The 25,485-nt window shown below is 37.9% G+C and overlaps 2 protein-coding genes and 1 long non-coding RNA gene across 3 annotated transcripts; 1 reads left to right on the top strand and 2 right to left on the bottom strand.

Annotated features, from left to right (window-relative positions):
* Positions 1–3,111: 3,111 nt before the first annotated feature.
* Positions 3,112–6,572, bottom strand: amer2 (APC membrane recruitment protein 2). Its single transcript, XM_067378090.1, has one exon. It carries the CDS (start codon positions 6,487–6,489, stop codon positions 4,525–4,527), a length of 1,965 nt encoding a protein of 654 aa, XP_067234191.1. The 5' UTR covers positions 6,490–6,572; the 3' UTR covers positions 3,112–4,524.
* Positions 6,573–12,007: 5,435 nt separating this feature from the next.
* mtmr6 (myotubularin related protein 6) lies at positions 12,008–24,563 on the bottom strand. Its single transcript, XM_067378245.1, has 14 exons — positions 24,270–24,563; positions 21,922–22,041; positions 19,128–19,290; positions 18,750–18,907; positions 16,525–16,653; positions 16,028–16,162; positions 15,809–15,941; positions 15,612–15,721; positions 15,265–15,390; positions 15,135–15,184; positions 14,193–14,393; positions 13,984–14,118; positions 13,773–13,899; positions 12,008–12,715 (listed from the first exon to the last, which is right to left on the bottom strand). The coding sequence occupies exons 1-14, from the start codon at positions 24,291–24,293 to the stop codon at positions 12,395–12,397; spliced, it is 1,932 nt and encodes a 643-aa protein (XP_067234346.1). The 5' UTR covers positions 24,294–24,563; the 3' UTR covers positions 12,008–12,394.
* Positions 19,871–24,240, top strand: LOC137014101 (uncharacterized). The gene is made up of 3 exons (XR_010893799.1): positions 19,871–19,978; positions 20,111–20,223; positions 23,723–24,240. It is a non-coding gene; the product is annotated as an uncharacterized lncRNA (long non-coding RNA).
* Positions 24,564–25,485: the final 922 nt, after the last annotated feature.

Genomic DNA, 25,485 nt, shown 5'->3' with positions numbered 1-25,485 from the left:
TCTTCTCTCTGTTCATTGTAATCAAATTCAGTTTAATTCCACCCAAGCAAAGCGTCTTCTAAATAGACCCCCTTGCTTTCACTCCATAACAGAGTTTTTTTTGTCTCCGCTTCCTCTCTCTCTCTCTCTCTCTCTCTCTCTCTCTTCTGTCCTCTCTCACATTAGCACATGGCTAAACAAAAGCCACAGGATACAGGATGCAAGGACAGAGAACAAGGAGATGTCGTAACTACAATTATGTGGGCAAATAGCAACATGTACAGTAATTCACAGATATTTAATTATATTATTGTAGATTTTTTTAGACAATTTGCCAGATTTATGGCTCTTAAAACTATGAAATGTACATATTTTTACTGTCTACTAAAAAAGGAAATAACATAATTTATACACTACTGTTTAAAAATCATTAAAATGTATCATGTTTCCACAAAAACGTTAAATAGCACAACTGATACAACATTGATAATAATGATGGTGCGTTCAAGTCATGACGGAAAGATCATATTTATGAGTTGAACACACCACCACAATGTTGTAATTACGAGTAGGAAACTCCGAACTTTCTTTAAGCTCAGAGTTTCTGAGTTGGCGGTGTGTCACTTAAAAAATATCGGGGATGCAATAGATGCAGCATTGATGATAAATTTGTTGAAATTAATGAAATTATTATTTTTTATTTACAATAAATGTAAATAAGTTGCATGTACAAAATATGATGGCATTGTACAATTACCAGTATAGATTCAATTTACAGCACCTTTAGAATTTGAATAAAAACATAAAGCAAAAACACGCATGCGCATTTTCTTATTCAGCATTTTGTAGAAGTAGAATTTTTTTTTGCTTCGACCAAAGTGACTTAACACACCTGACATGATAATTACGATTTACCAACTCGTAAATACAAACTTCGAAGTACTTGAACATACCATAAGAACAATTTCTTAAGCATTTTAGAATTATATCTGAAGAATCGTGTTGCATGGATGCTGGAAATTAAGCTTTGGAATAAATTACATTTTCAAATATATTATAAAACCGTTAGTTCCTGTCCTTGATTCTGGTTGGTCAATAGCTGTGTTTTATTCACGATAAAACACGGCTATGACTGCTTCACCCAATGGCTCTATGTATCACAACACCCTTAGCAACCACTCTTAGCAACGTAAACTGTATGTTCTCAATTAATATTTTTCATTGAAGCTTACTGTATTATGTAGAAGAAAGCGTTTTCTTTCAGGTCAGTCCTATGTTCATAGCAAAAAACTGTTTAAATGTCCAATGTATTATCGTGTCCTTTTAACATTTAGGGGTTTTCCCGTGACTGACAGCTCTAGTCAAAGCATTTGTCAGTTGCATCTTGTTCCGTGTTCACAACAATTCAGTCTTTTCAATGTAAAAGTTTTGCTATACTGACTGACACACTCATAAAGACAGTCTTTGCCGCCATCTAATCTTCTGTTGCTGTTCACTGTCAGGGACTATTTTTTCCAGTGGAAGGAAGGCTTTTAGTGAAAGTTTACTTCATGAAAGTTGCATTGATACATATTTTTGGATTGTGTGGTAACCGTTGTGTGGTAACGCTTCGCGTCGTGCCTAACAACACCCTTCAGCCGTGAATTATTCATGATACAGCACTAGCCTCGAGTACCTTATTACTTACTTAAAATAGAAAAAAGTGTATTTTTGATCAAATAAAAGCAGCTTTAGTGAACATAAGAGTTTTCCAAACACCCAGGGTATACCATGAGCATGGCTACCGAATTGCCACACTAATGATTATGCCTCTGGTCCTGGTTTTGGAACAGATTCTGAGCTTAATAAACAGGCCCTGTAAGCCCCTGCGGGTGTCAAACCGAGGATAGAGCCCTGGGGTATCCCATCCGGCTCCCAGGTGCGATGAGAGCTAATGAGAATATGATCTCAGGGATCATCAGGTTAAACCACCCCCTTCCGTCAGCCACATGCTGTATTACTGAGCATTGATACACCAACACATTATGCCACAACTGCCAGATCTGCTATCTAATTCGAGCATGTATATGCATTTATTCTACTGTAAGCACTGTTTACATATCATCACCATGTTTTTTTGGACATGCCGGTAATACAATGGTATTCTTTGAAGTAAACAAAAATACTGTTTAAAAATTGTGATTTATGAATATAAAATATCATGGTATACCAAAAGTATCATAGTTTTACCATCACTGTAGCATAGTAACGCCAGTGTTTTTTTTTTGTTGTTGTTTTGGGGGGTTTTTTTGTAAAAAAAAACAAAAATAAAAAACATGTTTCTCTCCATTTGACCCTGTTCCCTATCTCTCTCATTCAGAGAATCAGGTCTTGAAAACTAGGCCATCCAACCATTAGTCACACATACACACTCACAGTCAGCTCTGCTTATGCATACAGCCATAATGTTTAATTTTCTGCTCACACACACACACACACACACACAGATAAAACACATTTTAAAGGGTAAATCCAGATGACCCAATTACAGCGCCATCATAGCTAATGCTAACTAATTCTTTAGACCATGGCAGTTAATAGCTGTGCACACATAAACATACACACATTCCAGCAGTTTTCTCATGTGAAGGGATGATATCAGAGGGATATGTTGTTACATAAGACTTTTACATAAGAAGCCACACTGCAGTGAGAGCTGTTCAGGAGTGAATGTTTTTCGCTGCACCATTACTGTTGGGACTGCACCAAATCCCCCCTTCAGAAACACAAACACACACACATATCCATGTCTTCATCCACTTGGCCTTAATGAACAAGCACTAAATCGAGCATAGCTCTTTCTTATCTGTATTCACTCCACACGCACTTCCTTCTTTCACCTCGCTCTCCCAAAACCACATCAATAACAGATCCATGACAATAGAAGCCCATAATTTTCCCCCATTACCCACAGTAAACACCTCCCTTTGTCAACCGGATTCACACCGACAGCTGAACCCAGACCAACTTTCTTCTTCCTTCCTAACGGGTGAAATTGAAATCCCAGCAGACTGTGGCTGGCTGCAAAAAAGACAACCGTGATGCTCTTTACATCTCTGCGATTAAAATTGATAACATCTAAGCTGCCCACATGGCCCTGTTATGTGTGTGGAAAATGATGCATGTAATCGCACTTGAATAGATGTCCACTTCCTGAATGTACACAGAGAGTTGTTTTATTTATTAAATAATGAACAATTTAAAGAAAGGTAGCATATCATAAAAGAAAGGGAGCATATCATAAAAGAAAGAAGGAATGGGCCTTCTGAAGAGAAAATGTTTTACAGCTTACAAATAAAATGTCCCAGTGGTGAAGAGTTTTTAAAAAACGGTAAAAAATCGTACTGATTGAGACTGAAGTCAAATACTGCAAAAAATTATTTTGTTAATCACTATTTTTTTCTTGTAAAATATTAAAAAAATGTAAATGTAAATTTCATCCATTGTAAGGATTTTTTTATATACTGGAAAACCAGAAAAAAACACTGATTAAGCAAATGATTTCTGCAGTGATTGCTCACAAATCTGAGAGCCAAAGGTTGATGACATCTCCAGGAAAACAACCACATGACGGAAGACAGTTAACTCTTGATACATATGGGCTTCTCCATATCTTTCTCTCCTTTATTCATTGAGCAGTGAGCAGGCAAAAAAACAGACCTGTGTGTAGAGTGATGTCATGCTACATTCAGAAATATCCGCTCAGTATGTCCAGGTTAGCAAGAGTAGTACAAATCACTGTGAATATGATCCGGAGAGATTTATTTTTTGCAAGTCGTGTTTTCCAAAAGACAAAACAAGCAGTGCACACATATCCACAGTGAGGTCACAGGGAGGTCCTTGTCCAATATAAAAGAGTTACAAAAGTGGAGATTCGGTAAAAAGAACGATTTTCTTTTCATCATTATCAATAGGAAGTCACGTTGTGTGATACGAAAGTGTGTCTCGAACAAAAGGCTGTGTTCCCTGATCCAGTTTGAGTGTACAAGACTCCATGCAGCTTTATTTAGGAGTGTCAAGTGCTTGGTTTCATCTCACACAGTTCTAAAATTTATTACGTGTAAAATACTGGAGAGATGAAGATCGCAGCTGCGTTTTACACAGTGCCTATGGGATGACAAAGCAAGAAATTAACACAGTTTCACATATTCCATTGGAAGAGAATGAGAAGTTTTTTGATATTAAACATTCTTCTTAGGATCTCACCGTATTATTCCTCTTTGAAAGGCTGGTAAGGTAAATAAAAAACCCTCAAGCTTACATTATTATGAATCTCATGTGTTACATATTGCAGTGCATTCTACAAAACTCTTAATAATATTAGGGTAATATGCAACATCACAATTCATTTTAAAGATGTAAAAACAGTTAAGATATAGTCCTCAGTAGACGGGTGAAATCAAAAAAGTGGAGGTTGATTGCTTCATATCAAAAAACATTGTTTTGGCCTAAAGCTCTTGTGATAGATTTCTATTTTCAGAAACATCTGATGGGCCTCCAAGCTTTCTACTTCCTGCTTTGTGAGGTGGGGGTGCTTTTGTTGCCAGAACGACGGACAGGAACCTTCGAGACAGGGATTCGAGTGCGTGGTGGGGCATCAGTCTTTTTAGGAGGAGTGGTTGAAGTGGGGCTAAGATTAGAAGACAGCGCTCCTTGGCTGGAAGAGTGGGATGGTGGTGTTTGCCTCACACTAATGGGGATCTTGGAATCGCGAGGCAGGCTGGTGCTGCCTTTCATGGATCGGAATGAGGAAGTGACGGAAGACGAGCATTTCGGAGAAGGTAAGTTCATTTTTAGGTCACCTGCAGATTTTGTTGGTGAACTCACGTCATCGTCTGAGCCAGCAGCACTAGGGCTGTCGGGGTCATAGAGGTCGTAGAGCGCATCACCAGAACAGCTGTCCTTCAGCAGGCTGTCCCGACGGAGGAAGGTGCTGTCCTCATCCTCTGGGCCAGGTGTGGGAGAGTCCCAGTAGCCTTCATCACTTGGTGGGGCATCCTGGAGTTCTTTATCAAAAGGGGGAGGTGAGGGACGAGAGGATTGCTGCTTTCCCATCTTGCTAACTCCGCTCACTGGGATCTTACTGAGCCCAAGTGCCTTCACTTGAGGTGGCCTCTTCTCAAGCCGGGTTGGTGCATGATGCAGAACAGGCTCTGTACGTCGCAGCACTGGGGAGTCTTCAACCTTCTGGGGCAACATATGCCATAGACCCTGCATGTCAGCATCATCAACACCCTCAGGACTAGCCATCTCCTCCCCTCCGCCCATGTAAGCAACAACTCCACTACCCTGTGGCTTTTTGGGGGCTGCACGTGGTCTTTGGTGGGCTGGAATGTAGCAAGAAGCATGGATAGATGTAAGACTACTGACCTGGGGAGGAAGTGGAGGCTTGGCAGGAGAGCATCTCTCAGAGTTTGTCCCGGCTCCACTTAATCTGCGACCCATGCAGCCCCCGCTACTGCTACCGGTTCCACTGCTCGTGGCACTTCCCCCATTCCCAGAATCCTCTTCTGGGTCAGCAATGATGTCACCACAGCCTGTTAAAGAATCAAAGCTTTTTAGTGAAGTAACATCGGTGAACATGGAGCATAAGCGATCCACAGATTGCTCGGATTGTGGGTCAGCTGTGCTGTGCTCCATTGGAGGGGTCAAAGCACAGGTCGGAATGGAGGACAAAAGTTCTGAACCAATGTTTTTATCATGTTGGAGCCCTCCTGTCTGAATTCGGACTGGAGAAGGAGCAGGAGACTCTTCAGTGACTGTATGTTGTTGGGAAAGAGGAGGACCAGAGTAACCACACTCCACTTCATTAGTACCCTGAAATTCTTGCATAGATGTTGCCTTCCATTTCTCAGCATCCCCTGGGAGAGGAGTCTTCTCAAACACTTGTGGCAGGGGCTCAAGGGTCAGTGTCATGTCCTTCTCTGTTTCCACACTGCCAGAGCTAGGGGAAAGTATTAGTTCTCCCTCCTTCACCTCTTTGGCTACCTCCACAGAGTCCTCTTGAACCTGGGGCTTCCGCCGCCAACGCATGCTGCTGAATAGCCCCTTAAGTCCTCGTCCTCGTCGTCCCACCGTAGTAGTTCCATCCCCTGCACGGCTGCTGCTCCGGCGCAGTAACGAGAAGAAGCTGAAAGACTTGGTGATGGAGCTGCGGAGGGGGGCGTTGGATACACCATCTGGTGTGCCGGCGTGGAGCTGGTCACTACTGGAAGATTCCTCTTTCCGGTGGCCGTCAAGCTCCGAAGGAGTGTCCGTTATTAAGCCATCATGGGTTTTGCTCCTAACGAGCTCTAGCGTCTTGCCAGCGGCTTTACCGGTGGACTCCCCTTTGTTCCTGACAGAGAAAATACTCGGCATGCTGCTGCCGGACTTGCGCTTGCTGAACAGCTTGAAGGCGGCTTTGTTGAGCTTTCCTGGTGGCTGTGGGTCACATGGAGGCGGTTCACTGCATTCGTTTTGAACCTCCATCTCTGCCACTGTCTACTGCACCCTCTGTTTTTCTTTCTTTCTTCTTCTCCCTTTATTTCACCTTGTCTCTAACTGCTTCTTTCCTTTTCCTCTCCCTTTCCACTTCTATCCGCTGCCTTTGCTTGTTGGTGTTCTCCCCGCCTCGCTCTCTTTCTCTCTCACTGGTGGCTGCGCCTGACAGTCTCTATGGTAACTGGGAGGGTTAAGCAGCTTTCGTCAGCGCTGGAGGCGAGCCAGCACTTTTTTCTCCGCCCCCACAGCTCGCCCCCTCCGTACACACAAACACACCCTCATCCCCCACACTGCAAACATCAGATATCCTTCTCCTCTTTCTTCCCTCAATTATTCTCTTATTATCTCACTGAAGACGCATGATATGCATCTATGTGCGGGCTTTAAAGAATGGGTGTGTTGCTTTTTAACATCACGATTGTCGTCATGTGCATGTGAGTGCAACTGTGTACAAATATGTATGTGCGTGTGTACATAATAGACAGAAAGTTTTGGCATTCTATACTTGTGTTTTTATAGGGGTTATAATGGAATTAGTGTTGCTTTGTTGATTTGTTTTGAAATGCAATTATGTCTGGAACGTTTCCAGAAATGCTATAATGATCAGGAGCATTAGAGGAAATAAATGGAGTGAGGACAAACCTCTCAGTGTAAATGAAAATAAGCCACTGAAAATCCCCCTCAGATGAAAAGGCTCAGGAAAACATTCGAGCTGTGTGGTTGCTGTAGAGTCTTTACTTAGGATTTAAGCAAAAGCTGCTGATTTGAGAAATTACAAGTATGAAGACATGAGGCAGATTTAGATAAACATTTCACTCACTTATAATGAATGCATGCACAACACACTTGAAATGGTTTGGAGAAATGGCTGATGAAATTTAAATGAGATTAGAGCAGCTCACGCTGGTGGTCCTCACCTGTTATGGGCCGTCTGGAGTGGTTGATCATATTCAACGTATCCTTCAATAACCCGCAGTCCATCTGCCCTCAGCATATGGGCCCAGGGGGACTCCTGTTACCACACTCTCTTACACAACAGCAATTAGTTAGTCCAATTGTGTGCAAACGTATTTAACAACTGAAAGCTTTTGGGTTTTCTTTTTTCAGTAGTTGAAATATATACATGGAGACATTTGGTGAGAAACATTATACTTTATAAATGATGTGGCAGAGCTAATAGACAAGGTTCCCACACTTTTAGACCACCGAATTTCCATGACTTTTCTAGTCTTTCATATATACTGGAGGGACATGTCACCCCTACTTTTTGTGAAATAATCACCATACAAATAAAAGATTATACACGGCCACATAAAACCTTATCTTTAAGACCAAGCAAAGTCTTTACCAGTCGCTTTGGACTGAATGGACGTGCAATTAGTAAGTGGTAATTTACTATGGTTAGCCCTCACTTACTTGCCTTTCAGTTAGGACTACTGGGTGGACATTACATCACCTAATTAATATTCATGAGCCAAGCTGATAAGGTCTACAGTATGGATTTATTTCTAATAATAATAATAATAATTTTATAAAGATTGCACTTGCAAAGAGAAATTATTTAACAATGAAAAAAAATATTTGAGCAACTAGAAAAAAATGGTAACACTTTAAAATAAGACTCAATTCATCACAGTAAAATCCCCAAAGTTAAATCAACTCTGCTCAGAGTACATATGGTCCCTCTCTAAATAGTCTTAAAGTAACACTGAACCAGATTTAAAGTTAATGAGATAATTAAGCGATTAATATGGCTGTGACTGAAGTCAGTTGTAGTTCTTGTGTTTTTTTTTTCTTCAGTGCTTGTTAACAGCAGGTGTTCATCACTAACGCACAATCATCACTTAATTAATTGCTTAATTATCTCATTAACTTTAACTCTGCCTCAGTGTTATTTTAACACTATTTAGAGACGGACCATATGTACTCTGAACAGAGTTGATTTAACTCTGGAGATTTTGCTGTGGCATTAATGCATAATAACCAACATTTTCACAACAGTTATTAGGTAAGTGTTAATTTATATACCATCATTCACTGTTCATTCATTATGTTCATTCATTTATGCAAAATCAGTTTACTCTAAAAATTGTCTGACTTCTTTAAGATTTTATTAATTACTATGCTTTTTCCAGGCCTAGAAATCACATTATATATTTTCATTTCCATTTTTTCCCATGATTGTGAGAACCCTGAATAGAATACAAGCGACATCAGGGCTAAATAATGATACCTACATCCTTCGATCGGCCTCTTCCCTTATTTTCAACATTCTCTTAAGACATCTTGAATAAATCCCCATGAAACTGATGTGCCCACCCATCCACCCCTATCTGTACACAGGCCTCCTCTTCCACCTCACTGGTATGAAACAATGTCTACATTCACACAATGTACAGGGGCGGCCGAAGCATACAGTGTGTGTATGTGTGAAGCGAAGCCACTGTGCAGCAGTTTCAGCGAGGTCAAGTCTTCCTGGCTTCTGATTCAGCTTTGGCTCCAGGTCTGCGCTGGACCAAAACTCCCCACCTGTGTTTGCCATTTCTGTCAGCAGCCCCTGAGGCATGGCGGCTGGAATTTGCCACCACACCCCTTGTTTCTTCGGGTCAGTTTGGGTCTGTATACTCATTCTCCACTCTCTGGGCCACAGGAGGCCTGTCTGCTTGCGGGTATACAGGGAGAAAAATTAACTAGAACCACAAGTTGAGAGACCAACACAAAGAAATCGAAAGAAAAAAGAAAGAGACCTTAAACGATCTAAAACAGTTTGCAGTCCATTTTTTTTTAAGGATCCACCTCGGTGGATAAACACAGTTCTCACATCACTGACATGTCGCTGCCAACGACAAAACTCTCCTGAGAAACAAACTAGGACATTTGGAAGAGAATAAAGCTAGACTATTTGCTATTAAGGGCGTGTTAGCTGGATTTTACAATACCATTATCTTTAGCTGAAAAGGACAAAGGTGTGCACAGATTCTTCAAAGCTCTTATTGGGGAGTTTGTCAAGGCCAGACTGGATCAGTGACATCAATAATGGCAGTGTTTTAAACAAAAAGACAAATCTTCTCATGAACTGAGGCATAATGCAGTTGGCACTCAAATAGAAGACAAAGGGAACCATTTTAACCTCACTGCTTAACCTTCCCACAGACAAGCTGAACATATTCAATTGAAAAAGAGATTGTTCAAACATTGTTGTCATGTCAGATATATCATCGTCATCATCTGAAACCACATCTGTTCACTGTGTTAACAGTTTCTGTTTACTATGGAAGCGCATGGATGGAATTCCATAAATCCCAAAAGGGATTCCATAGTTTACACTATATATATATATATATATATATATATATATATATATATATATATATATATATATATATATAATCAAATCAAAATAGGGTCTGTGAATAACACTGCATGATTGCATGAAAAGATGTTCTACAATATGAACAGACTAAATATGACAAAAAGAAAAAAATCCATTCCGCTCACTCCAGAATTCCCTTATTCCTGTACTTAGCGTTGAGCGGCTTTGCGTCTTATTAATACAGCCTGACCTGCGGATGTATTTCATGCGCGTCCCGTCACTGGTTCTCAGATTTGCAAACCAAACACAGCTTACGGAGTCACATGACACAGCTTTACACCCTATTGTGACCTCTGGTAGAAGGTTTACAATAAAGCTTATAATTACCTGAATAAGAAAAAAACCTGATATAGCTTTTACCTCATAAACGATTCAAAACTGAACATGAAATTTGGTTATTGAAGGGGGAAACATAGGCAGTGACCTGCCTGAAGTTTGTTTCTTGGAGACACAGTATCACATCTACATCCATAACCACCAACATTGATGGAGACAGTGAAGAATAAGTGATTACATCATTCTATGGGTTGTTTGGGTGAATCTGAGTGCTTATTACTTGGACACATTTGACTTATGCACATATCAGAAAACACAATTGTTACTTGCTGTATTTATTTTTAAGATGTACTTATCAAGTTCAATGACTTATGTTTAGATGAAAGATAAAAGACTTGAATGTACACGCATTTCACCTTTGTGTGCATATCTTTACAGACATACAGCAGACTAGACTATCGTCTAGGGCCGCGTTCGCAGGGATTAGTGCTAATTCCCATTCCGTCTAGTGATCCTCTTCCAGTCAGTAATACGGGTCCCAAGGGTTTGGGCACAAATACCACTTTTATGATGTGCTTCCAAACGCAAGATGGATGACGGACGGGTACTTATAGAAGTGTGTTAAGATACAAACAGCCTCTCAACCATTTTGGGATGATTCTCAATGAGTTACTTATTTGACCCTCATTGGACTACATATGAAAAATAAGACACTTTTGTAATCAGCTTAATTTGAGCTCTGTATAATTCACATACTGTACTATATGTTCTAAATATTATGTCAGATTAGATTTAGTACGTCCTAAATCATAATATGATGAAAAAAAGTTAATTGGGATGAGCTTATAGTCTTGTTTGACCTAGAAAAATAACCATATAATATCCTATATATTAATTTAATAGACATTTAGGCCACTATTTACTATATTTCTTTGTTTTATGATTATATAGCCTACTACCAGTCAAAAGTGTGGAACAATTAAGATTTTTTTTGTGTGTTTTTGAAAGAAGTCTTATGTTCACTAAGGCTGCATTTATTGGATAGAAAATTGTGAAATGTTATTACACCGTTTTCTTTTTAAATATATTTATAATCAAAGTAATCAAATGTTTTACTGTGATCTTTTTTTTTTTTCATAATTCTTTGATGAATAGATTTATTTGAAATAGAAATCTTTTGTAACATTACTGTAACTTTCGATCAATGTAATGCATCCTTGCTAAATAAAAATAAAGTCTTAAACTGTTTTCAACATAATATTAAGAAATGTTTCTTGAGCAGCATAAGAATGATTTCTGAAGGATCACGTGACACTGAGGACTGGAGTAATAATGCTGAAAATTCAGCTTTTAAAATATAAGAACTGTAAACAGTTTTTAAATTATAATATTTCAGAATATTACCGTTTTTGCTGTATACTTGATCAAATAAATGCAGCCTTGGTGAACAAACGATTTCTTTCAAAAATATTAAACAAATCACAATTACACAACAAAATTTCGAGGTAATGTATATCTGCAATTGCTTATTTTGTATGTGACAAAGACAGATTGCTGTAGATTCATTCAGATTAGTAGCCGTAATGATTTATTGTTAGCTCTTATAATCACCTTTGAGTAAATATGACCTTTGACCTGCTCTGACATCACATTAACCTTTTGAGTTCCTAACTAACCCCCGACATTCGACCAGACTGCACATGGGTCACTTGTGTGCAGGGCATCTCTGCAGTCATCCTTCATTCTGGACTGCATCAATCTTTTCACCCTTCAAGATAACAGCGAGTGACATGGAACGAATGAAGTTTTGAGTCTGAACACATGAAAAAAAGAATGATTTGAGTCACAAGTCCATCAGCTCTTTGTTTAATCTTTTCTTTTTAGGGCTACTGACATCCTTTAAAAAATGAGCAAACAAAAAAAAACAAGTGGTTTTTTTAATGTAGATGATGACGACAGAAATAACATCTGAACTGACAGATATAACAATGAATTTATTAAGGGATCCACCTCTGAATTCCTTCTTCTATTTATCTCTTTGTCTATCGTACATGAGTGCAGTGCCATCACGTAGAGTAAACAAATGCGCACATGGGCGCTCTCACACACACACATACACGCACACACACACGCACGCACATCAGCAAACATACTTCATCTTTCTTAGTACAGAATATACAAATAGTATTTTTTTCCGATCCTGCTCAATTCCTTAATTCTCAAAAATCAAGTCCTCAAGTGTCTTTAGCAGGTCATTCTGGCCACTCCAAACTCCAAGGTGACCACGGCCGGCTCATTCTTGGAACCGAACGATCCTGGCAGCTCTCCGTAACCGTTTTCAGTGGCACTGCTGCCCTCTACAGTCCGTTCTCCTCCAGTACTGGCCGGAGGATCCTCTGTAGCCTCCTCTCCAAACACCTCCTCGTCTTCTTCCTGCTGTACTTCCTTTCGACTGAGAAGAGGAGCTCCCAGGATAAGAGACTGAGGTCTGGGAGGGAGACTGCGCTCTATTGAGGGTGTTTTGGGCTTCATCGGGGACGTGCTCACCCCGAACTTCTGCAGCTTCTGTGGAAACACAGAGACACAGGAGTGCATGTGTGATTTTAGATGAATGAAGGAAACAAATGGGGGATATCAGTGAAAGCAATGAGGATAGAGCAATGAAAGGTGCAAGATTACTTTATACACCTGAAATCTTCTTCATACCAAAAGCAAAATGAGTTGCTCACAAATGCAAAGATAACAGCATTGATTATTTTTGTTCCTTTGGTACTTAATGGCAGTTGTAAAAAAAAAAAAAAATAATAAATAAATAATAATAAATAAATATAAATATATTATATATATATATATATATATATATGACAATTATAGAATTATAAATTAATTATAAATTACATTTTAAAAATAAAAATAAAAACATTTTAAACTACATTATTACTTTTAATAATAGTATATATTATGAATACAAAATATTTATTTATTATAATTATTATATTATTGTTGTTGTAATAATAAATTAAACATTAACATTAAATTAAAACACTTAATATATTATAACAATTTTTAATAATAATTATTATACATTAAGTTATATATATATATTCTTATTAAAATATATATATTATAATTATATAATTATATTTAAATTGTGTGTGTGTATATATATATATATATATATATATATATATTTATTTATTGTGTGTGTATATATATATATCATGGGATCTTTTGATGGATTTAGTTTTAATTTTAATATTAAATACATTTTAAGAATTAAACAGCTCGTAAACATACTTTAATCTGAGAAAAAACCTAACATGAAAGTATTATGCAACAATTTAAGACATTTTGCTCTACATAGCACCTTTTTATTATGAATGGTTCTTTAAAACCCCAGGGTTCTATATAGAACCTTTTCTTCTAAGAGTGTAGGATGTTATGTCATATTGAGCAAACTGTACTTCACTCCTTCCCAGCCTCATTTTGTTCTAAATAATGTCTTTTGATCTCTCAGAGGAAACTTGGTATTGCAACACACAAATCCTAATTCTTTTTCATGGGAAGTGAGCATTCAAAGCTTAATTTTTATCCGATAACCAAATTCCTGAGGTGAACTCACAGTCTTCAGGGCTTGCACTGTGGCCTCAAGCTCTCGGTTGCTTTCTTTTAAGGTGAGGACTTGTTTGAGAATGGACTGCCGAGGGTGCATGGAACGGTCATACTGATGGTACATGTTTCTCCAGAACCTGCAAAACAAACCGGTTACTGATTAAACAGAGTCTAAATAAAGGAGGAGTCCTTAATAAATAGAAGTGGTTAGCCATTTGTACTTGAAGTGGTAGGCTTGGGTGGATGGTTCCAAAACCGGGTGTGATTCTGCAAAGCTCGGGCTGTACAGGGGGTTCAAGTAGTTCTGCTTTTCACTCAGCAGGTGAGCCCATAACGAATATGTCCTCTCCTTCAACCTATAATGATATACAAATGAATTAAGGCCTTTGAGATGATGGGACGGAAGCGAACGCATGTTTGTTTTACTCACTGAAGGTCCTCTCTCTGTCGTTGGCTGTTGCCCAGGAAGTTGCCGAACTGGCAGGAATGGATATGCTCATGGATTTGAATGAGGAACCACTCACTGAACTCGAAAGCCTGAGGAAACTGTTCAGTCAGCTGCCATACGCACTCCAGGAACTGCGTGAATATGGGCGACACCTCTTTAGGGTCGGTGTCCAATTGATCGCACCTGCGGGGAAATGGGTTATTTCAGGCCCTGTTTACACCTGGTATTAAGATGTGTTTTGGTCGATCGAATCACAAGTGGATGAGAGACACATACCCGTTTACACCTGGTGTTTTAATCCACCTCTTTTGTCCACTTTCAACCACTTCTGTTCTGATTTCTTCGAGGGGAGGGTCTATGGGGGGGGTAAATGTATGTTTTTTTTTTTCTTCAGATCTTTCAATCGAATGGACAAAATAAACTTGCGCAATTTCCATATGAACATGCCCAGAGACCACGGAAAAACATGGAAAGCATCAGCTATCTTCTCTGCTCTGACAGCCACAAGGCCACACCAAACGCTGTGAATGCGTCTTAGAAATCAGGAATGGTGAGAAAACATTGTTCTTGGTACGTTTTTTTGTGGGTCTTCAGCCGACAAATTTTAAATCACATCTGGCTAACAAGCTTGCCATAATGTTTACGCATTAGGTCAGTAGGCGGAGAGTAGGAGGTCTTTAGCGGCTGTTCGAACACATTCAACCACATTACCGTCTACACTACGGAAAAAATCCGGTTTGGAATACCTCTGGAAGTGGTTGAAAGTGGACAAGCTCAAAACTTTTTACATTCTGTTTACATCTGTATTTAGCGTCATCCACTTGTGATCCGACTGACCAAAACGCATCTTCATACCAGGTGGAAACAGGGCCGTAGACTCTTCAACTAACTTGAGTCAAGAACCAAAAAGAGAATCATGCTAACCTGTCTGCAAACTTATGTCCAAAGGAAATCCAGTCTTTTTCAATAAGTACCTGAGAACAAGAGGAAGATATTTTAGAAGGTGGAAAGAGACGAATGACAATGCCAGCTTGAACTCGCAAAAGTCTCCTACCATGAAACCTTTAATGGTGCGATAGTACGGATCCATCAATAGAGAGCCCAATGCGCAGACTTGAGCCGTCCGATCCCATCCATCAGAGCAGTGCACTAGGACACTAGCGCCCTCCACAGTCACAGCCTGGTATAACAAAAACATTTATGAGAAATCTGCTTAATTCATTCAGTGTTGTTATTGTTAACGAAAACTACTAAACTATAAAAATATAAATCCTGCAAACAAATAAAGTTTGCACATCACAAAAATATTTTATTGCACAACGTTTTAGTCAATCAATAATTATAAAAGAAAACTGAATACTGAAGAATCAGCAGCATAATACCACATATAAAAAGTTTTACCTTGGCAAGAAATATAGCTGCATCCATGATGGCTTTGATATGACGCAACCATCCACTGTTTTCCAGTCCTACCAGGTAATCAGGCATTGAAAGGGATCGTGTTCCTATCACTATTAAAGATGCAAATAATAGAGATGCTGAAAATCCACAAAATGAGATGAGAATGAACCAAAAACTCATACTTCAGTATCTCATACCTTCCAGAAGCTTCTGCAAACTTCCCCTCATCACATGGATGTTCTCAATGCCCACAAACTGGAAGCGGATATTAGAGTAGTTGTCTTCATTCTCATAGCCTTTCCCTGCCGCACGATTCGCCAATGCATTCAACTACGAAAACACAAACAGTGCTTAAGAAACCAGTTGGGATCAACCGACTGGCTAGAAGAACACAATAAAACTCCATGATGTTCTACCTTAGGCCGCGTATCCATCACATATATATATCGGCTGTTGTGATTGGCCTTGCTGATGGCCTGAAGCATGTGTTCGTCTTCCAAACAGCGAGCGCTGAAGCCAGAGAGAGGCTGACTGCACCGACACACTGCCGCCTGAAGACATGACACAAACAAATATAAATGTTCACCACACTGGAGTTCAATATAAAAGAAGAGTAAATAAGGAATGACAGAGTTAACAAAGCCAGTGCAGATGCTGGGAACAAGCCGCTGGCATACAGCACTGATTTGCCAGTAAAACTTCTATTGAACATAATCAGCCTCTGTGTGCTGACAAGCCATAACCTGTTTACCATCTCATTCCTTTATCTAACATCAAGCACACAGCAGAAACAACTAAAAACTACATTATAATGTGAACAGAGACTATTTTCATTAATCAAAGGGCTAACATTCTTCATATCAACCACTGGCTTCCTTTTCTCATTAGTAAAGACAGAATAAACTATTCTTACCTTCTTCTCCTGGTAGAAGTATGTAAGAACAGGAAAACGGCCTTTGCTTCTGAACTTGGAGCTTCCGACTATGATGGGTTTACTGGCCGTAATAGGTACGTATAAGTCTCTTGGATATGTCTCACACACCTTAGCACAGAATTTATAGTTAGAACCGTTAACAATACACTAAAGAAACAATTACCGCACTAGAAACACTGCAGTACAAGTCAAAACTATGGACTATACCTAAAAGCTTATTTAGTATGTTATAAATTAATATGTTAAAATTTAAAATATATATTTAAAAGTGTATAATAAAAGTGTTATTTTAGTATTATTATAGTATTTATTAATATTTTGAAATAGCTTTTATTTTTTATTTTAGTTTTCATTTCAGTTTTAGTAATTTTGTGTGCGCTTTTGTCATTTTATTAATTTAAAGGTGCCCTAGAACGTTTTTTTACAAGATGTAATATAAGTCTAAGGTGTCCCCTGAATGTGTCTGTGAAGTTTCAGCTCAAAATACCCCATAGATTTTTTTTAATTAATTTTTTTAACTGCCTATTTTGGGGCATAATTAGAAATGAGCCGATTCAGGGTGTGTGGCCCTTTAAATCTGGTGCTCCACGCCCCAAGATCTCGCGCTTGCCTTAAACAACATAAAAAAGGTTCAAACAGCTAATATAATCCTTGTCTAATGCCTTTCATAATGTTGGGTACATGGGCTGGCATATGCAAATATTGGGGGCGTACACCCCGACTGTTACGTAACAGTCGGTGTTATGTTGAGATTCGCCTGTTCTTCGGAGGTCTTTTAAACAAATGAGATTTATATAAGAAGGAGGAAACAATGGAGTTTGAAACTCACTGTATGTCATTTCCATGTACTGAACTCTTGTTATTTAACTATGCCGAGGTAAATTCAATTTTTGAATCTAGGGCACCTTTAATTTAAGTTTTTTAGTTTTAGTTTTCTGTTTAACTTTATTTTATTTCAGGTTTTTTTTTTTTTGGTATTCCAACTTATTTATTTCAGTTAGTTGTCAAGGCAACATATCTCAAGGTAACAAGTTTTTAAATTTAAGGTTTTCCATCTAATATTTATATGTTATTTTATTTCTGCTTGATTTCAATTACTGGAAAGTATTTTTTAATAGTTTAACAACACTGCTTCAAAATAGTTAAAAGAGCATTCCAGGATGCATCTCATGAAAGAGTGACTAATTTGAGTTTCTAAGGGTATGTTTACACGTCAACAATGTACTAAAAATGGAAAAGTTTTTCCTTTGTGTTTTTCGCGTACAAACGACAACGTTGTCAAACAATCCCCGCTCACACAGATCTGCAAAAATGACTGAAAATGCTGTATTATCCATGCCAGGCCAGTAGTTGGCGATGTCACTTTGTAAAGATACACTACGCGCCTATAGACTGAACACGCAATATGCATTTGATCACCGTTTTCACGAATTCATATTTTTGTAGTTTACACTGATATGATAACGGTATGATTTTCAAAAGTTTTCACTTTGAAACATGTTTTCAAAATTATGTTTTCAGGCCCCCAAAACGTTTAACGTTGCCGTTGTCGTATAAATGAACAGCCAAAACACATAAAAAGTTTTCAATTTTTAGTTGTCATGTAAACGCCCCCTAAAATATTACATCTAAAATATTTGTTTTGGCTTAAAATAGTGTTGGTCACTGTGTAATTCTATATGATTCTATATAATGATACATATTATAATTCTACATTCTAATAACAAATTTAATTACGTGCAATGCTTATATAAACACACCTAAAATAAAGCTGCACATGTTGGCGGTGGGGATTTTGATTCATCTCGGTAACTCGGTCACCAAAAGATGTTAAGACCTTTTCTGCAGGTTACATTGTTATGCAAATACAAGTCTCTCAAGTCCTTTTTGTACTATGAATGAATCACTAAATCACTCACTCAAGCGATTTGTTAATAAATAGAGCCATTCACGACCAAAGCACATAGGATTTATTCACAAATAAAACACCACTAACTCGTATTGGCTTGGCCTGGTGTTTGCTTATCTGACTAAAACCTAATTTTACTCCAACTACATTACTCTCATACAAGTTTTGAGGGACACTACACTCTATTTTAGGTTGCTTGACAGCCTCGTGAGAGTTTAGGTCAAACACATCCTGAATTAGATTCAATATTGCTGGTTCAAGGCGACATTGAGTATATTTCACAAATGAAACAAACCTTGTACTCCCTGTTAACATCTGTCATTTGCCACTGGTCACATGGCACACCCATCCGTTCAAACTCAGCTGCGAGGTCTATGAGTTGCCACCCCTCCTCTCTCTGTTGGTCATTCTGCTTTGGGTTGTAGGAGAATGCGTACAGCTCATCGTAGGACACTGGAGTACAAAATAAAAGAATCATTAACTTTACAAAAGGTGAAAATGAAAGTCATACTATTCAGGTGACCATCTGGAGCGCGCACATGTCCCTGACCTCAATAATATCTGTCATCCAGTCACAGAACAGAGGGTGGCCAAAATGGTCTCTGCTGTGACTTTCAGGGAACTTATGCAGTCTATTTATTTTTGATGAGGGCAGACATGTGAGTTTACCCACCTGGTCTCAGTAGCCTGAGCAGAGAGCTGTAGATGTCATGACAATCACGCTCTCTGGGAATCACAAAGTGGACAACCCGGAAATTCCGGCACTGAATGAGGAGCGGGCAGCCACTGGTTGTGAGGGACAGTTTCTCCACGGAGGCGATGTGATGATGCAGGATCTGAACACACAAACACATAAGATGCGTTCAAGTCTGAAAGATCGTTGAACGCACATGAATGTCACCGCAAAGTCGTAAATACAAGCTTGGGATTTTCTTTAAGTCCAGAGTTTATGAGTTGGAGGCTTGTCAGTGAGAAATGTGACAGAATACCACAATACTTATAGGTATTTAGAATTTTATTGAATGTACTTTTTGTGTAGACTGCCATCTTGCTCCAACGAAAATGACGTTGTAAACACAACTTCCCAACTCAAAAATACAAACTTCCCAGGAGGACTTGAACATATCAATACATGCAAAATGCATTCACAAAATTCAGCTATAGTGAAAGGATTTGGACAGTTAAGCAACATTTTAAAAATGATTTAATGCCATTGCATTAATTACAGTACTTTTCATGTAAAGTAGGAATGTATTGATAATTCTGGCCGATATTATTTTGCCCTATAATTTTTTTCAAGATATGGCCGATAACTGATAAAATGCACACATTATTAAAATTCCATACTATTTTTTTTTTTTTTTTAAAGATTTATTTTTGGCGTTTTTGCCAACAGGAAGCGAAGTGGGAGAGAAAGAGAGGGGGGACGGGATCGGGAAAGGACCACGAGCCACGACTCGAACTCGGGTCGCCCTAAGCGCATTGCCGCTACATGACGAAGTTGGACATAGTGGTGTATTAGAGGTAAAAAATATATAAATAATGTTCGGTTTCTCGCACAAACCGATCGTTTCGTGTCTTAGGACATTAATGTGTCGTCACGAGCCGCAGGGTTTAATTTGGATTTGTCTAAGCAAGTTTTATTTACTGTTATAGTTGAAGTTCCAATCTACTGCTATTATTTGACTGACAGACGGCAGCAGTTGCAGTTAAAAATCATAATTTGCGACTGAAGAAAAAAAGTCACCTACATCTTGGATGCACTGGGGGTAAGCAGATAAACATCAAATTCTCATTTTTGGGTGAACTATCCCTTTAAACAGTGTAATTACATTATTACTATTTTTAAAGATTAACTTTGAGTGTTAGATGATGGCAAAGCCAATCTAAATGTAGAAATAGTGAAATGAGAATAGACAATTATGATATACAATATTTTTCTATACTGAAAAAACTAAAGTATCGGCTGGTAACCGATATATTGTGCAAAAGCATTTTAAAAAAAGAAGCTTGTTAGGTTTAAAATGGCAAAATTTCATTCAATCAGGTTTTTTGCAATCTATTTTTTCTAAAACTGTATTTGGTTTAAATGTTAAAAAATCTTCAAGAGTGTTAACAGAGTAAAAAAGTTTTTAAAATGATAAAACAATGGATACATACATGTTTTAAAATGAAACAAAGCATTTGTGGTTGTCAAACACCAGGGAACATGTGATGAACTACTATTTGTCTAAATACTGCATTACTTACTACATCAACTAGCCTCAGATTGGTCTGGATCCTTTTTTTAAGATATGTAGCAATCTCCATTTTATTCTTTGTTCCTCTTCTTGTGTTCCTCTATCTTTAAGACGAATGTAATGTGCAAGACCACAACAAAGAGAATTCACTACACACAGGATTACCATTTTCAATTAACTACACAGCACTTTCGGAAGGTCAAAATCTGGGGTGTTATTAAAATGCGCATGTATCTGCATTTCCATTTGCATCGTGACTCAGGTTGCTGTTGTCATTGATCACTGAAGTGTGTTATGTAATGCATAATGCATAGGGAACAGAAGGCATTACTGCAGGCAGAGAGAGACGTTTCGTGCGAGCTAGTCCTGAGAGTGAAGAAGCAACATGTGAGGATGCAGAATATATTTCAGCTGGGTTCCAGACTGTCATGTGAACATCTGTTACTCCAACCAGTCAGCTAGTTTTCAGAAAGTGCTGGAACAAGGTCTCAAGAATTGTGCTCCTGAGGCCAGATCTCATCAATAAACTAAATTAATTAAGTTATGCTTGCCTGAACAATTGCTATGCAATTGCTAGGGTATTCTGGGTGTTGATATGTAGTTTCTAGTAGGTTGTTGTTATTGGTGGTTACTTACTGGCCCATATCAAAAGCACCTCCTTCAAGACTTAAAGGTAAATCTATGCGATTGCTTCACAAGTTTTATCGTCTTCCAGGCAAAAATACTAAGACCTATCGATTAGATAACGAATAGCATAAAAGCAATAACCTCTCAAGGAGTATATTATAATGATAAACTGTGTTTGACAGTGTTATCATCTGCACTGTCCTGCTTCCTGTCTGGAGAAGATGATGAGATATGGTTGTTCATCTGCTATTCAAGCTCACACACTGAGACGGACAGATCAGTGGACTCTAAACGTGGCAGATCACATCTTGAGCTATGTAGGTCATTGGTATTCATGTCCTCTCCTGGCCTCCCCTACACTCTCGTATTCACTTGGCCTTGAGGGCAAGTTTAGCCGACAGGTTTCCACAGCAACAATGCCTACCGCCACCGTGAAAAACTAGTAACCTCATTCCCATGATCTAATTCACTATTATCCTGTCAACAAAAAGAGTGGCTTAGTTGTACTGTATATCCAAGCTATACCCTGTCGGTCACACAGGAATTCTTTATCACGTCATGACAGATCATTTAGAGACGGTTTAGGGTGGCTGTTCATACCCATATCTCCTGGGCACTGGCTGAATTACTCTCCACGAAGATCAGATGTGTAGCAGTCAAATGCAGGGTTCCTGTGATGGACTTGTTGTTAAAGCGATCCAGCAGCTTCACTTGTTCTACCTGTGGAAGAAAGCAGCAGTTACACTTAAATAACTTTTATTGAGATTAACTGTGAAAGAAGTAAGCAAAATATAACTTCCACCTTGTAAATCATGAGAAATTTGCATAATCGAAAATAAATGGCAAGAACAAGCAGTATCCTCTGACGTTTTTCATATTTTCTACATATATAATTTTAGGAAAAAACCTGTAGCATTGATTTAAACATGGTAGGATCTGTTAAATTGAGCCAGATAGTAGCTTAAAGTATAAAAAAATTATCCAAAATACTTCATTAACAAAAACGTGAGTGGGGAAACCGGGTTCATGTGTTGCATACATACCGTACATCACATCATTTTCAAGATGATAAACCATCAGTAAAAATACAGTTACAGGGTTAGTTCACCCAAAAATGAAAATAATGTAATTTATTACTCACCCTCATGTCGTTCCACACCTGTAAGACCTTCATTCATCTTCGGAACACAAATTAAGATATTTTGATAAAATCCGATGGCTCAGTGAGGCCTCTATAGACAGCAATGCCATTGAAACTCTCAAGATCCATAAAGGTACTAAAAACATATTTAAATCAGTTCATTTGAGTTCAGTGGTTCAATCTTAATATTATAAAGCGATGAGAATATTTTTTGTGTGCCAAAAAAACAAAATAATGACTTTTCAATAATATAGTGATGGGCCGAATTTCAAAACACTGCTTTGGAGCTTTTCGAATCGAATCAGTGATTCAGATCTCCTATCAAATGGCTAAACTGCTGAAATCACGTGACTTTGGCGCTCCGAATCACTGATTCGACTCGTACAGCTCCGAAGCAGTGTTTTGAAATCGGCCCATCATTATATTGTTGAAAGTCGTTATTTTGTTTTTTTGGCGAACAAAAAGTATTCTTGTCGCTTTATAATATTAAGATTGAACCACTGAACTCACGTGAACTGATTTAAATATGTTTTTAGTACTTTTATGGATCTTGAGAGTTTGAATGGCTTTGCTCTCAATAGAGGCCTCACTCAGTCATTGGATTTAATGAAAAATATCTTAATTTGTGTTCTAAAGAAGAACGAAGTTCTTATGGGTGTAGAACAACATGAGGGTGAGTAATAAATTACATTATTTTCATTTTTGGGTAAACTTAACTAACACTTTAAATATCTTTGTATTACATTATCACACTAATTGGCAACGCATATCATATTGGCCGACATCTTACAACATATTTTGACATGCAATAAGACAGGAAACATGATGAGAGAGTCAGTTTAGTAAAAAATAAATAAAAACATCTGAGACACTGAACCCAGACATCCATTCATATTATCTAAAACTACTGTAAATTACAATTAGATCTGGCTGTTTCCCAGCAACTGCCTGCAGCTAAGCAACACACTTCCTGTGTTTGCAATAAAATCTGCAGACATCACAAAACAAACAGCAAGTAAGATTTTAAAGAGGGAATCGACAAGCAACAGTGTGTAGAAACTTCAAACAGTTGTTTATACAGCAGTTCAGGCATCAAAAAGCAAAAATCAGACATATTCTACATGAGTGAGATGAGAACTTTACAGACCCATTGTCCCTCAATATAATAAATATTATATATATATATGTATGTGTATATATATATATACATATTTATATGTGTATATAATATATATTTATATATTTATTTATTTTTTACAGACCCCCTCACATGAAGAAGATGGATAAGGAGAAAAACATACAGTTCAGTCCATTCTAGTTACTGTAGTAATAAAGTCATACATTATGTCACAACAATAAAGACAGAAATAAGGCAGTTTCGGGAGCCTTATTTACTACATCACTGGTCTTATATTATTAGACAACACAAAAATGCAGAATCAGCCTCCAAGGCCTAAAGCTTACAGGACAATCCAGTTCTGCACAGATTTTGAAATCTGTCAAAATGGCCACACAGGCAAAGAACATCCACATACGGATCACCGGTACTAGATTCAAGTGCATTCGACTCATATAAGGCCAGAAGATATAAATGAACATAAACACTGATGAAAGTCGCGCGACATGTTTATATAGTGAAACCACGTTATCGTTTAGATTCATATATAATACACACATACATGTAAATAAATTATACATATACATAAACTGAATGACATTTAACAAGTGTTTGTGACTTTGAAATCATGACTGACTCTGCCACTCCAGAGTAGACCTCGCAGAATTCTTGTATTTTAGTCAATTCTACCTTTGGTGTGCGGATGTGCTCCATGATGCCGCTGTTTTTAGCGTGGTCAGCACAGGGAATGGATGACAATATCCTAAATAGCTGCGTTCACACATCGGATGAATAAGTGAAGAATAAATCCGCCTACGTTTGAAGCCACGTTCAAAACATGATCTCCTCAACTAGCAGCTAACAGTTTCTGCTGCTCTACTCAGCACTTCCTACTTGGGGCGTGTCTGTGTGAAAAACAGAAAGGTGTATTCTGGGAAATGTAGTTTTATGACCTCCGTGTAAAAGTAAATTATATATTATTTATATTCGCGTTGTAATTTAGCCTTTATCCTCATGGACCCACAAATATGATCATCCTCGTGCGGGGAACCGTCATCCTAAAATGTAATTATACTCTGAAAATGTTATATTATATTTTTTTCTACGAACTACTAACTTTAGCACTGTTCGATTTATTGTATTTTATTTGTTTATTTATTTGTTCATTTTTCTCTAAACGTTTGTTTATTTAATATTTGTAATTGAGTAATTAATTAATTTAATTTGTTTGTTTAATCTTATTATTATTTAATTATTTTTGATTTTTTTAATACTTTTTCTCTAAACTTTTCCACGGACCTCCTTGGATCTCAGTTTGAAATATCTTGCATTAGATCTAGAATTCCCTCCATTTGATTTATACTTTGACTCAATGTTTTTGAATCCTTTTTTTTAAATAGATTAGTGACTCTCTCTGCAGGTCACATTGTCGACCCATTCAAAGATCACCAAGGCGAAAAAGTATTCTGATAGTTGCTGAACTAAATATGACATGAAAAAGGTGGACAGAATATTACAGAGAAAGTCCTAGATAGATTTCTTTCAACATCATCAAACTGCATTAAATGGTTAGTTCACCCAAAAATGAAAATTCTGTCATTTATTACTTATCCTCATGTCGTTCTACACCTGTAAGACCTTCGTTGATCTTCAGAACACAAATTAAGATATTTTAGTTGAAATCCGATGGCTTAGTGAGGCCTTCATAGCCAGCAATGACATATCCTCTCTCAAGATCCATAAAGGTACTAAAAACATATTTAAATCACTTCATGTGAGTACAGTGGGTCAATATTAATGTTATAAAGTGACAAGAATCTTTTGGTGCGCCAAAAAAACAAAATAACGACTTATTTAGTGATGGCCGATTTCAAAACACTGCTTCATGAAGCATCGGAGCACAAAT

This window comes from Chanodichthys erythropterus, chromosome 23, assembly GCF_024489055.1.
Source record: "Chanodichthys erythropterus isolate Z2021 chromosome 23, ASM2448905v1, whole genome shotgun sequence".
In the NCBI taxonomy this organism is placed as follows: Eukaryota; Metazoa; Chordata; class Actinopteri; order Cypriniformes; family Xenocyprididae; genus Chanodichthys; species Chanodichthys erythropterus.
Note: the sequence above shows the minus strand (reverse complement) of the source record. Positions and strands in the feature narration are given on the sequence as shown.